Consider the following 13,343-nt stretch of genomic DNA (forward strand, 5'->3'; position numbering starts at 1 on the left):
TCATAATATCTATTTAAAAACAAAATACTAATTTACCACCACACATAATATACTTTTATAATACAATTTGTACTTTTATTATAATAATTGAACGGACTAGATAACATTTTTACCGAAAAGACCAAACGACCAATACAAAATGACTCAGCAGAAAATCATTATCATTAAAACTCTAAAATAAAATTAGCATAGTCTACGCCATTAGACAAGTAATAATAAAAAGTTCACTACAAAAACTATAGATAGAGATTCAAAGTAAAATGATAAGATAGTCATTAATTACACATTTATTACTTTGACATTCAGACCAAACTAACTTTAACATCAAGTAACATTTGACAAGTACCCACTCTTAATGTTTTACCGACCCAACTTGTTGAAACATAAGGTTATGCAAATATATCTATTTCTAAAAAAATGAAAATAAGGAAATAAAATTGAGAAAAAAGAACCCCAAATAATGTGTCTTTTTCTTTGTTTGAAGAGGCAATAAGAAAAATGAGACGAATAGTCTTCTAGAAACAATTTTAAATTTATTTAATTTTATTTCCCCGCAATTTAAAAAATATACTTTGGCTGTTTAATTTCTTTCCTCTCAACCAAATGCGTAAAGGTCTAGTCTAGATTATAAGCGAGAGCATCTATGAGTGCCCCCCCAAATGCTGACTTCATGGCATTCTTGGTTGTATTTATGTCGTTGTTGCCTATGATTTGTAGGCCCGAACGAATCGTCCAACCTAAATATGGTTTCAGCTGCGGAGTTCTAGAGCATTCCTTCTCAATTTTCCGAAGGAACAGAAATACTGCTCAACGTCCTACACTCAGCCAAATCAAAAGATAAAGGTCACAAACATGCGGTATCATCAGTGCAGATGCAGATGGTCATATTTTCATATCACAGGTCTATGAAAATATATAATGCATAACAACATTGTATGAGTTTTTGTATAAAAACTACAGATAAAAATGTTGACTGACTAACAATGTGCATTTGAAATGATGGATACAACTTAATCCAATTAAGATTGCAATGTTTAAATCTGCAATTACATTCCAAGAGGGTACCAAAACTGAGGGCAAAGAGCAAAGATGGCTGACTAAGAATTTATGCATCAAGTCACTGTCATCGGCATTCAGATGAAAAATTATCAACAATCTACTTGTATGTTGGCCAAAACAGCGACTGGTCCAAATAAAGAAGCCAAACAGATAAGAAGCAGCAGAAGCAACAAGAAACCAGCAATATCCAAAATGGGAGCCAGCGAGCGTCTCCGGATTTTAAGAGCTCCATTGCAAATTTATTCCTCATTAGGAAGCTCATCCCCTGGACCCCGTTGCACCAGTCTGTAATACAATATACCCATAGTTGCCATGCAAGCCCTGCAAATGGATCATCATAATAACTTCATCAATTAAAAACTAGCAGTACATACCACAAATGATACTGCGTATAGTTGTTATAAACATAGTAGAAGAATTAGAGCATCAGCATTGCGAAAGATGTATGCCAGATAAATTTAATAGAGACCGCAAGCATTTTAACCCTGGGACACATACTACTTGTTGCAATAACGGCCCAAGCTCAGAAACCCAGTTGTTCTCACTTGCCCTGAACAAAACACGCCTCGTTACTCATGAGTGACTCAAACATAACTTCAACCGCCCAAATTTTAGATCCCAGACTTTTAATCTTTTACTGTTACTGTACTTCCTACTTTGGATTATTATATATTAATATGAAGTGAAGAGCTATACATAATTGCAATCAGAAGAAGAATTTTTCTTGGGTCCATCCTCGATGATCTTTGATGCCGTGTACGGCCTTCTGAGGTTTCAGCTGCATTTGTTGCATCTTTCCTTGGAGGCGCAGTCACTGGTAGAGTAGGTAAGGAAGTAGACCAGAAAGGAAGCAAAGCTCTAAGAAACTTATGGTGGAATGGACCTACGCTTGCAAAGACGAAATTCAAATTAGCAAGCTATAACAACAGAGGAGAGAGGAGACATGTCAAGTTTTAGTCAAAAAAATTTTAAAATATTAAATTTCATTCAAAAAGACCATATCACCTCGTTTTGAGTACTTTTTCCTATTCCCGTCTTCATCGTCAGCATAGTAAGAAATTTCAGAATTCTGTCGTTCAACATGGACTGAGCCCTTCCTTGTGGTGGCACCAGGCTAAATTATTTGCGGTAAGAACAAAACTATATTAGAAAAAATATCAAATACAAGAAACAAGATACAACTCGCGTTGCATAAAAACAAGAGAAAAGTCAGCCTCCTTATTAAGAGTTTTAAGAGTATAGATAAATGCAAACACAATAAAAGTGCAATAAAAATATCCTCTTACAGCACCAGGACTTGAGGCTTTCATGAAATTTCCTACTGAATTAGCACCATCTATCTCCATAACATCAGCCACTGTAAGTTTAGGTAGTTCTGACCCAGTTGCTGGTGAGAATCCATCGACGTGGTCTGAGTTTCCATGATTTTCCCTACTAACCAATGGATCTGAAGAAAAAGCAGGTGGAGGACTTCGCGATTCTGTCATCGAAACTGGATGATTTCCAAAAACATTCTTTTCCATGCCAGACTGACAAAAACAGATAAAAACTAATGAAAATTTTATTTGTATAACGAGGAGAAAACAGACAAGGAAAATCATCAAGACAAAAGAAAGAAAGGAAGTGTGGATTTATATGATTTTTGGAAATGGTAACTTTTTCTGCAGCAATAATCAACAATTCACAACCACGATTATTGATCAGAGGTACAGCACTAACATTCAGTACTGTGCCTCTAACAAAGAATCAGACCCGATGCCTTGACTGAATTTCATAATCCTAAACATCATCGCTTCCATAGTGACCCCCGAAGAAGCTGAACGAAAATTAGATGGAAATGAAACAGAAACTAATTATATTAAAGTATACGCCTAGTACGAGCATTTGCTAGTAAATAGATTCTTCTGATTGCGTGATAAGTTCAATAGGTCTTAGCATCAAAGAATGTTGTCATTCCATATAATAATATTTCATTGTACTCATCAAAGAGTGAAGTCTGACAAATACCAGGAACAACAGGGACTTTCTTAAACATAATATGAATATCATTGTTAAGTCCCAACTCATTCATAATTCGTAAATGTGGCAATGTTTATGGCAACAAGCTTGTTCTATATTTCTGTATATGAAGAAATATACCCCCAATATATCTCAAACCAATAAAAAGTGAGACAATCATATACTATCAACTTCATAAATCACCCATATATTATCAACTTCATAAATCACCTGCATGATAGCTTCCTTCAACTTGGAATGTAGACGTGACCCCGAATCTTTCACGCTTTTGGGAGGCCATATCTGTACAGTTATTTCATCAAACGACATATGGAAAAAAAAATTATGGAAAATTTTACTATACTACTGTTTAAAGTTAGTTTTAAAAGGTAAATGCAAAAACATGATCACCGTAGTAGTTTACCAAGTTACATTTTATGTAGCTAATTCTTAATAGAGTGTCTATTTCCAAAACATACTATAACTCTACCTGCTAAGAAACTACTTCCGTGACTAGGGTCCCTCCTAAGACAAGCCACTATGTAGTGGTTTTGAAAGAAAAACTAATTAATGGTTAGCTTTCTGGAGTTTCTATCTACAACTCATAATTAAGAAAAAAAATAAAAGAAATAATAAATAAAATGGGGAGAGAAAAAAATAACAATTGAAAAACACAGTTCTGGGCACCTAAAACACCAATTGCCTTTCTAGTGCTTCTGTCCAATCTCTCAAGGATTATGAATTTGAAAAGTAACAAAGGGAGGGGAGGAAAACATAAGAGTAGGATGTTTTTCTCTCTCTGTTTCTGCATAATGCTCAAGGAAAAGAACACTGTAAACCATATTTTGAAGTTTGAACAAAACCAGACAGAAACCTCATACTAGCTTTCAGTTAAAACATGTAAATTAAAAAATGAATTTCAATCAGTAGTTTTTTATAAAAGAAGACAGGAACCGCTTGAAGGTAGATCAGTAGATCTTACAGAAGTAGAACATGAAGGACACGCATATCCTGCTGGGGCAGTATGGGGAGGAAAACTCTTGATATGCGAGACGAAGCAGTTTGTGTGGATAACATCTATGTACAAAATTTAAATTTATAAATGTGACAATGCAAGCCCAGCCAAAAATTATTTGGAAGGAAAACATAAGAAAAACCACATACGCAAGCAGCCCAGTCGAGTAGTTTGAGATGCATCCCCCTCTTCTAAAACAGCCTGACATTGGCAGCATTTAGGAGGCCAATCATACTCCCCATCTATAACCCATTCCGAATAAGTTCGAACCTGCAAAATTTACAAAGTAGACGAAGCTTAACCCCGGAAACTCTGCAGCTTCAAACATAAATATGTGGACAAATCACAAAACTGCAATATCCCCAGTAATACTCAGTCCAAAACAAGAAAAAATTGAAGTCTTGGGCCAGGAAACAAATGACCAAAAAATAATATATTGAATGAAAAACAAAAATCAGCAAAAACAAGAGGAGGAAATGAAAAAGGAAAGAACTAGAGATCAAAGGCTATATAGCATATATTGAGAGTGAATTATAATAAAAGATACGAATTGCAGAAAAATAAATTACCACGCAGATTTGGTGCTCCGGGAAGCAGATACATTCCCCGCAGACAGGAACTTTGTGCACGAAGCAGTATAATTTAGTAGCCTAAAACATCATACAGAACGCACAACACAGCATTAGCTCTAATTCAAAGAAAGAAAATGGGAAACAACTAGCATAGCTCCCCAAGATAATCAAGAAACGAGAATCACATGCAACAACAACAACAAGTAAAGACAAATCACTTGTATCAATTTTATGCTCAAGTGAAAGCACCCGTTTCCATCACCTAAATGCATATTCAAATGAAAATAAAAATCAAATCACGCAAAAATGCAAGAGCACGTAGATCACCCGCGATTGATCTGAATAGACAATACCAATCGGATCTACACACCCAGCAAACAAATCAATCGTGATTGGGAAAACACAAATCAGGGTTTTGGAAAGAGAAAGAAAAAGGAGCCGAACTGTATGCAAAGAAAGAGAAAACGAACGGAACCTTGCGACATTTGCAGACCACCATTGCATTGAGGGGTATAATTCAATCGAATCTGACGTTGTTCGGAAAAAGAAAATCAAGAGGATTTAGAAAGGGGAATTGAAGCGAAGAGCATGATCAAATAATCGAAATCACGTAGACAATAATCTTTTTCTCTCTTTTTCTCGTGTTGATTCACTGAAAATGTTGTTTGTGTTGATAATAGGCTCAGTTCACTCCGAAACAAAACCCCCTCCTATGTTTGCAATTCAGATCCGTTTGAGTTTTTCTTTTCCTTCACATTTTTTTTTCTTCTGTTAATTAATTATTTGCAAAAACAGGTGAAGAAAAAATATAAAAAAAAAAGCTTACAGGCCCGGGTTAGTAATATGGGCCACTGCATTCTCTACTGGTGCATTCTCTATTGGGCCGGATTACTTCCTGTACCCCATCATTTCTTGAATTTAATTTTCGGAATAGAATAAACAATTCAGGAATTTTTTTATGGAAGTCAAACATTTCCTCCTTCTAGGGAAAGCATTTTCCGGAAGGGTGAGAGAATAAATTTGATGAGATGCAACTGCCTTTTTATGTAAACAAAAAAGAATTTAACTAAATGTAGACTGAGATAGTGGAAAATATTTATATAATCATTGTCTTAAAATTATTTTTATCATCCTTTCATGATATCGTCTATGATATATATGTTTCTTAATTTTAATATTTTATTTTATTTAAAATTGGTAAAAAAAATATTATTCCTTTATTATTAATTTTATTTGTAATTTTATTAAGAACACACACTAAACAAAATTTGACACGTATTTTCAATAATGCTTCAAAAATTACGATTTCCTGTAGTATGAAAACTTGTGTATACATAAAATTAAATTATTTCTCGAATCAACTAATTTATTACACGTGGGAATTAGATTTAATTATATGTTATTACCTATCCTGATTTATTATCAAGTTACATTTTAGTAAACCCCATTGGAACATATGACGTTAAGATGAATGCGTGGCTCCTAAGATTTGAAATTTGAATAAAGGGTCACTTCTTTTTTCTTTAATTCACTCTCACTTCAACCCCTTCAACTTTCAAATTTCAACAAATCGCAGACATGGCTTCTGCGGTGGCCGCCGCGGCGGGGCAAGAGTTGTCGAATCCTCCATCGGACGGAATAACGAATCTCCGATTCTCAAATCACAGCGATAATCTTTTGGTCTCCTCATGGGACAAGGTATGTATGCTATGCATACTCCTCCTTCTCACTTATCAATTACGTACTTCCTGTGCTATGCTATGTATGCTATCAATTTTATTGCCTTCATTGGTGTTTGCGTGATTCAGAGTGTGAGATTGTACGAAGCGAGCGCCAATGTGTTGAGAGGAGAGTTCATGCACGCTGGCCCCGTTCTCGATTGCTGCTTCCACGACGATTCCTCCGGCTTCAGTGTCGCCGCCGACAACACTGTTAGACGGTCACACTCTTTCTCTTCAATTTCAAACTTGTCTTAGATTGTTCTCATTCTTGTTTGGCCTGTAAACTAGATGTTTAAAGCCCCATAATGCTATCTGCATATAAGGCATCATTTATCTTCTAAATTCCAAACTTTGATAATCCAAAGTTCAAAATTAACTCTTAGTAGAAATTGAGCCTATCTTAACTTCTTCGTCGATATTTCTAAGAAAAAAAAATGAAATTTATGTTTTATAAATTAAAATTATTTTATACATCAATTATAAAATAAATCTTGATAAAACTTTTAGAAAATAACTGTTACATATTATCTTATAAATGAATTAATTTTAACTTAAATTAATTTCATGTTTTTTAGAAGTGTTTATTGAAATATTTCTCCATAGGATATGTTCTAACACAAAAGGGCCATATGGATATAGATTTCTTTGTAGTTGTCTGTTACCACTTTGAGGATAGTTTACATTTAGCCTTTGTTGGGTAAATGGGGAATACAGAGGAGAGGAGAGATGTAAAATTAATTTTTATATTTGGTTGAGGAGAAATAAAAGAAAAGAAAAATTAAAAGTTGCAAGGCTCAGCAGTTATTTTAATCTATTTCTTTTCTAAAATAAAATATTTGTATTCTCATTTTATGTCTTGTTTTCATTCACTTTTCATATTTTCATCTTTTTTTTTTCCATCCTACCAAACTGATTCTAGAATGGACTAAAATGTAACACAATTCATGTATGTTTAGAGAGCGAATTGTAAATTTTAAATTAAGGGAAGAGAAACTGTAATTTATGCATCTCAAAGCCGTGAAGAGAGTAATTCACCCTTTATATGATTATGCTCCAGGCTTTTCTTCAGCTCTAATAAAGAGGATATCCTAGGAAGGCATGATGCGCCTGTTCGTTGTGTTGAGTACTCCTATGCTGCAGGTCTCTCCTTCCGATCTCTATGATGTTAAACTCATCTCATCTATGTTCTTATGTCACTTAATTCCGGGGAATTATTCTTAAAAGGATATTTCACGTTTACTTCTATCTTGTCTGTAACACCACAGGGCAATTGATCACTGGTAGTTGGGACAAAACCCTGAAATGCTGGGACCCTAGAGGTACAAGTGGCCAAGAGCGCACACTCGTTGGGACATATCCACAGCCTGAGCGTGTTTACTCTCTCTCTCTGGTTGGAAATCGCCTGGTTGTAGCAACAGCTGGAAGACATGTTAATATCTATGATTTGAGGAACATGTCTCAACCTGAACAGAAAAGAGAATCTTCATTGAAATATCAAACTAGATGTGTGCGCTGTTACCCTAATGGAACAGGTGAACTTTAACTAACTCAACCGTTGATTTTCAAAGATAACAAAACTTTAAATAATGATTAACAAGGCCTCTGTCGTGTTTTTATCGAATATTTCCTTTCATATTTGTACAACTGCATTATGCAGGATATGCACTTAGTTCAGTGGAAGGGCGTGTCTCGATGGAATTCTTTGACCTCTCAGAAGCTATCCAGGCAAAAAAGTAAATACTTCTTTATTTGTTTTTCTGTTTTCCCTTCTTAATAATACTGTGATATGGATATTTTGAACTTCTTTTTCATTCATATGATGGTCTTTCAGTCCATAGGAAAAATAGCATGTATCCATCAACTTCTAGCTGTTAATGATTTATGACCTTTGTGCAGATATGCTTTCAAGTGTCACAGAAAATCCGAGGCCGGAAGGGACATTGTCTATCCCGTAAATGCAATTGCATACCACCCCATGTAAGTGTTTTAAAATCATAGAATTTGAAATACTTCTAAAACAACACACTCTGTGAAGAGTATTTCAAATTGCTTTTACTTAACTGTCTATCTACTATTTACAATGTCAATAGCGGTAGCTCATTCGAGGATCTAGTTGAGAAATATAAATATAACTTATTGTTAAGAAGGTAATATAAGTAGTACATATTGTCATCCAAAATAGAGGGTATAGATGTTTTTTCACAGTTTGCGTGGTAAAATAAATGCATGGCGTTAGAAGATGAGGGTTCTGTATTACAGTATTATAAATATCCACAATCTTTAACTTAGTTATAATTTCTTGTGTTCTTCCTTTACCAAATTCCTAAAACTTAAAAAGCTCCAAAGATTAAGTGCTGTGAATAATTAACTTTTAAATGAACTTTGGAATTACATATTGTTCATGTTAGGGTCACGACTCGTTGACTGAATTGTCACCATGAAAATGCTTAATAAAAATCCGTGCAGATATGGAACGTTTGCCACAGGTGGTTGTGACGGGTATGTTAACGTGTGGGACGGAAACAATAAGAAGAGGCTATACCAGGTTTTCATATTCTTTTTGTTTGAGTAATTGAGTGACCAGAATTTTGATATAGTAATAATTTCTAAATTTTCGTTTTCTCTTCCAGTACACGAAATATCCTACCAGCATTGCTGCACTGTCGTTCAGCAGAGATGGACGCCTGTTGGCTGTTGCATCAAGTTACACATTCGAAGAAGGACCTAAAAGGTATGTTCTGTATCTTAACTATCTGTCTCTCTTATACGAGCTTGTTTAAGTAACTTTGTTCATTGCATTCACAGCAACGAATCAGATGCTATTTTCGTCCGTAGTGTAAACGAGATTGAGGTGAAGCCGAAGCCCAAAGTCTATCCCAATCCTCCAGCATAATTCTTGATGGCCATGTCTGACAGGGTTTTCTTTTTTTCATTTAGTGTTTCACTTCCCTCTTGTGAATGCCAAAAACAAGTAAACTAATAGTCTGTTTTTCTAGATTTTCTTCAAACTGTGCACTTCGTGCAAGTAGGTATATTGTAAATTATAAATTGAAGTCACATATGCATTCACTTAATTGCAAAACAACTACTGCGAAATTGTTAATCTGGGAAAAGAAAAATCAAAGCAAAAATTTTCAAGGACACAATGCCAGCTACTGAGCAAACATGATGTGTCTCAATCAATATTTACATTAAGTTATTCAAACTAAGCATATGTAATTTAAGTATTGAAAAAGTCACCCAACAGCCAAGATACAATTTTCATATAATATCTCTCCGTTGAAAGTTTCAATTTGGCCTTTTGATGAGATAGCTGCTGGACCTTTACACCAGTCGTCAACTTAAACCCATATAGCATTGAAGGGCATTGGATTCGGAGCGATTAAGTGGCCTTTCGCTGTGTGATTACCTGAATCCCGAAGGAGACGCTTGAGGATCGACACCACCTTGATTCCTCATACTTGATTGAGCAAGAATTTCCTCATAGTTCTGATCCAGACAGTAATCGTAAGTATATTATATAAATGTTTAAAGAGAATATCAATAGTAAATAGAAATAATTATTACCCGCTTCTCAAATGCAGAATCCGTTGAACTTGACTGAATCATTTTGTCAGCAAGTCCGTAGTCTATAGCTTGCTGTGCTTGAAGATACTTAGGCCTCTGAACATCTTTAGTAATTTCTTCCTTTGATTTCCCTGTCCCTTTTACCAACAGATCAATGTAATAGTCCGAATTTGCCTCAAGCTCTTTTGCCTGTATGTGTTTTGCCAACATAATTGATATAAATATAGTGTCTAAAATAATGGAGAGAATATAGAGAAGAGAACATACAAACAGGTAGACAGTACCTTGATCCACATGTCTATAACAGCACCACTTGATCTATTGACCTTTGGGAGATATAATTTTGCTGCAATAGCAAACAGTTAATCCTCGGTACGCCAATGCTAAAGACATAGTTTATTTATACACCCGTATATTCCACATAATTTATTCAGAGCATACGAACAGCTATCTTTCTACCTTGTCAATGATCAAAACTACCAACTGACAGGAAGAAATATCCCTATTTATGCAGAAATTTCGGGTCAGAAAAAAATATACCATCTGCAATTCAGCGTTGAAGGGCGGAAAGAAACTCTATAGCCAATACAGAAGAAGGCTTTCTACGAAAATTCAATCCAATCAAGACATTTTTCTATGTTTTCCTGAACTACATTTTATGTGTGGCCAGAATCAATACCATAGTGTGTCAAAATATGAAGGAAAATAGGTTATACTTGTGCTTGATGAATAAATAATACAAAGCCCACACAACAATGGTAAAGAAACATGACTAATAAGTCGTTCTGCTGTGGCTGCAGCCTTTCATTCCATGAACATGTAGGCCACGTTTGTGCACAAAGCATTGTAGCATTACATAAAGATCGAAATTCTTTTATTAGGCCCCTGAAAATTAGGGTTTCTTTTAATCACAACAATGGCAACCCAACAGTTTCAATGCAGAGTACTGGGCTTTCAGTTCACACAGATCGTAAGTCTACAATCCATGCCCTAAGGATACTAAGAACTAGAGTTCGATAAACTGATATTCCGGAAAATACTTCTTAACAAGCATATTAGTAGCCAGTTGATCAAAAAGTGTAATATGTGATGACAATAGAGATAATGGGAAAATTATAAATCAGTAACCCCTTGTCTATTCTTCAAATATACTGATTAATCGGATACTATAGTTGTGTCAGAAGTTCCAAAAAAAAAACACAAATAAGTGAAAGCAATTTTTTTCAAAAGTTTGCGAAGATGTGATTCGTACTAGATGAGTTTGGTTGTACCGCACGATAACCCTTTGTTCCAAGAGACAGAAGCATTGCTGCCTGACCAAATGCCATACCACAATTCACAGTATACACATCTGCTTTGACATACTTCAAGCAAAAAAAAAAGATTAATTAAAAAGCAAGAGTTACAAAAGAGTAGTTCAAAGAGGAAAATCATGTCTCAGCCTTGGTAGGGCAGGAGCACTAGGATTGGCACATGATTCATGATAAAACTTACAGAAATCATATCAGCTATGGAATATGCGTCAGTTTCTGATCCCACTGTCTCATGCTTCTCATTCTGAACAGGAAAAAATGGTAAAAAAAAGCAATTATATAAATCAGCACCTCATACATCACAAGGAAAAATGTTAGAAAATGGTTATAACACTTACCTGAGTTCCAGATGAATTAATGTAAAAGTAAATAGGTTTGGTTGGGTTATCAAAATCCAACCACATGAATTGAGCAACAATAAGTTCCGTCACAGCTGGAACAATCTGTAAAAATTTATAGAGACTTACAGAGGAACATAAAAAAGATGGGCATGAAAGATACGAGGTATTTTATCCATATACGAAAGGTGGCGAGCTAAAAACACAAGCCGTCAGGATGAGGCTTACCGGCATACCCAGATAGCATATTCGAGCATCCAAAAGCAAAGAAGGTAGATCTGGTGGAGCAGTTGGTGGCCTTTCACTTCCCCAACCTCCTTGATACATTCTAGCACTCATACTGTATCTTGAAGCATCATTTTTCCCCGTGCCAGATAGACTCCACGTTCCACCATTATCTATATAATTCTTGGCAGATGAGATGCTTTCCTGTCACAATGATTAAAATTAAGAGCAGTTTTGAATAGTCTTATCAGCCGTGATAAAATCTGGGTGCTTTGCAAAATTAGGTTACAGTTTAGTATATTTGCTATTATAACATCACAGAAAGTTAGACAGTATGAAGAATATATATGGTGAGAACCTCTGTAACTCTTGCAGTTTGCCGGCTGATACCATCTCCTGTCATGAACATGTCCATTTGTGAAGGTGTAAGGCCATATAGATATTGAGGTACGTTCTTGTAGTTTTGCGTCACTGCATATGATAAACAAAATAAAACTAAAGGTTGGGCACCAAATTTTTAAACCTTTCAACTGAACTTGAGAAAAAAAAAAATAAGATTTTTTATTTGGGAAAATTGTCCAGAAAATTTCATCCAAATTAATCTAAGAGCACGAGTTTGAAGCTTTATGATTTATAAACAACCTTTAAAACCTATGTTTGCCTATAACACTTTGAAACACCAAGAATGTGAAAACCAGTCAAAACTGAAAACGGAGACGCATATTGTTAATTTGATAGCCAACCAAGACTTCACATAGTTTTGCCCAAGGCTGTTTCTCCTAGTGTATACTACAAGAATTCATAGTGTCTCTTTATTTTATTTTCCTACAAATTATGCACATAATTCACTATCTGTTCTACAAATAAATTTCAAAAGACACATCTATATGCATTTGGTATTTAGGGGAGAAATAAATATGACCTTCATTTTGTCTCAAAATTTAAGGACCTGTGGTTCATGCCCCTGAAAACTTTACGAGATTGGACAAAAAATAGGAAGGTAAAGTGAGATTTAATTTAAGTATTTAAACCTTTCTAAGGGGGTAAGTAACCAATCGCACATACTCACTCGACAGTTCAATTCTAAATCACATAAAAAATACTAAACTAATTCATAACCAGATTAAAAATCCCAACTTCTTCAATTTTTCTGCTCTAACTTTTCCTGTAAAACACATTCAAGTTTTTTTTTCTTTGGCCTAATCTAAATCGAACAGAGAAAATTATCATCAAACACAAAAGAGAAGGAACGAAAGGTATAAAAACTAACATCCATCTGCGAGATTTTCCTTTCTGAACTGTTTGGGGACGTGGTCGAGGGAGCACTTAGCAGAGAAAGAGCTGAAGCCGCGTGGTACCACTCTTCGAGAAAGGGGAAAAAGCTTTGTTCCACGGAGGAACGAAGAATCGTGGATGAAGGACCCAGAAAGTGGTGGGGAGAGAGAAGAGGACATTGGGTACACGCAATTGGAAACAAAGTTTCAAAATTTGATGTGAAGGGGTGAAGGGTATGACACCAGAAATATAGTTTTGGT

At 35.2% G+C, this 13,343-nt stretch overlaps 3 protein-coding genes across 3 annotated transcripts; 1 reads left to right on the plus strand and 2 right to left on the minus strand.

Moving 5' to 3' along the window:
- Positions 1-904: 904 nt before the first annotated feature.
- Positions 905-5,392, minus strand: LOC124831407 (RING/U-box superfamily protein). Its single transcript, XM_047305392.2, has 9 exons — positions 5,120-5,392; positions 4,642-4,722; positions 4,222-4,342; positions 4,040-4,134; positions 3,289-3,360; positions 2,346-2,588; positions 2,065-2,173; positions 1,756-1,942; positions 905-1,380 (listed from the first exon to the last, which is right to left on the minus strand). The coding sequence occupies exons 1-9, from the start codon at positions 5,141-5,143 to the stop codon at positions 1,299-1,301; spliced, it is 1,014 nt and encodes a 337-aa protein (XP_047161348.1). The 5' UTR covers positions 5,144-5,392; the 3' UTR covers positions 905-1,298.
- Positions 5,393-6,122: 730 nt separating this feature from the next.
- On the plus strand, positions 6,123-9,468 carry BUB3.1 (Transducin/WD40 repeat-like superfamily protein). Its single transcript, XM_088096566.1, has 9 exons — positions 6,123-6,342; positions 6,453-6,583; positions 7,423-7,505; positions 7,631-7,897; positions 8,023-8,098; positions 8,262-8,342; positions 8,832-8,910; positions 8,996-9,096; positions 9,171-9,468. Exons 1-9 carry the CDS (start codon positions 6,223-6,225, stop codon positions 9,256-9,258), a joined length of 1,026 nt encoding a protein of 341 aa, XP_087952692.1. The 5' UTR covers positions 6,123-6,222; the 3' UTR covers positions 9,259-9,468.
- Positions 9,469-9,470: 2 nt separating this feature from the next.
- CLPR1 (CLP protease proteolytic subunit 1) lies at positions 9,471-13,343 on the minus strand. The gene is made up of 9 exons (XM_047305393.2): positions 13,079-13,343; positions 12,167-12,279; positions 11,812-12,012; positions 11,584-11,688; positions 11,427-11,489; positions 11,185-11,296; positions 10,217-10,278; positions 9,933-10,121; positions 9,471-9,854 (listed from the first exon to the last, which is right to left on the minus strand). The coding sequence occupies exons 1-9, from the start codon at positions 13,260-13,262 to the stop codon at positions 9,771-9,773; spliced, it is 1,113 nt and encodes a 370-aa protein (XP_047161349.1). The 5' UTR covers positions 13,263-13,343; the 3' UTR covers positions 9,471-9,770.

This window comes from Vigna umbellata, chromosome 8, assembly GCF_029865625.1.
Source record: "Vigna umbellata cultivar VRB3 chromosome 8, Vumbellata_1.0, whole genome shotgun sequence".
NCBI lineage: Eukaryota > Viridiplantae > Streptophyta > Magnoliopsida > Fabales > Fabaceae > Vigna > Vigna umbellata.

Bases quoted from the DNA above. Each gene is read 5' to 3' on its own strand.
- LOC124831407 (XM_047305392.2), bottom strand. From the start codon at position 5,143: ATGGTGGTCTGCAAATGTCGCAAG. The intron at 3,361-4,039 runs GTAAGATCTACT...ATAACTGTACAG, and splicing joins GTCCTTCATGTTCTACTTCT to ATATGGCCTCCCAAAAGCGT. The intron at 2,174-2,345 runs GTAAGAGGATAT...CAAATAATTTAG, and splicing joins AAGCCTCAAGTCCTGGTGCT to CCTGGTGCCACCACAAGGAA.
- CLPR1 (XM_047305393.2), bottom strand. From the start codon at position 13,262: ATGTCCTCTTCTCTCTCCCCACCACTTTCTGGGTCCTTCATCCACGAT. The intron at 12,013-12,166 runs GTTCTCACCATA...TCATTGTGACAG, and splicing joins AAACTGCAAGAGTTACAGAG to GAAAGCATCTCATCTGCCAA. The intron at 11,689-11,811 runs GTAAGCCTCATC...AAATTTTTACAG, and splicing joins TATGCTATCTGGGTATGCCG to ATTGTTCCAGCTGTGACGGA.
- BUB3.1 (XM_088096566.1), top strand. From the start codon at position 6,223: ATGGCTTCTGCGGTGGCCGCCGCGGCGGGGCAAGAGTTGTCGAATCCT. The intron at 6,584-7,422 runs GTCACACTCTTT...ATTATGCTCCAG, and splicing joins GCCGACAACACTGTTAGACG to GCTTTTCTTCAGCTCTAATA. The intron at 8,911-8,995 runs GTTTTCATATTC...TTTCTCTTCCAG, and splicing joins ATAAGAAGAGGCTATACCAG to TACACGAAATATCCTACCAG.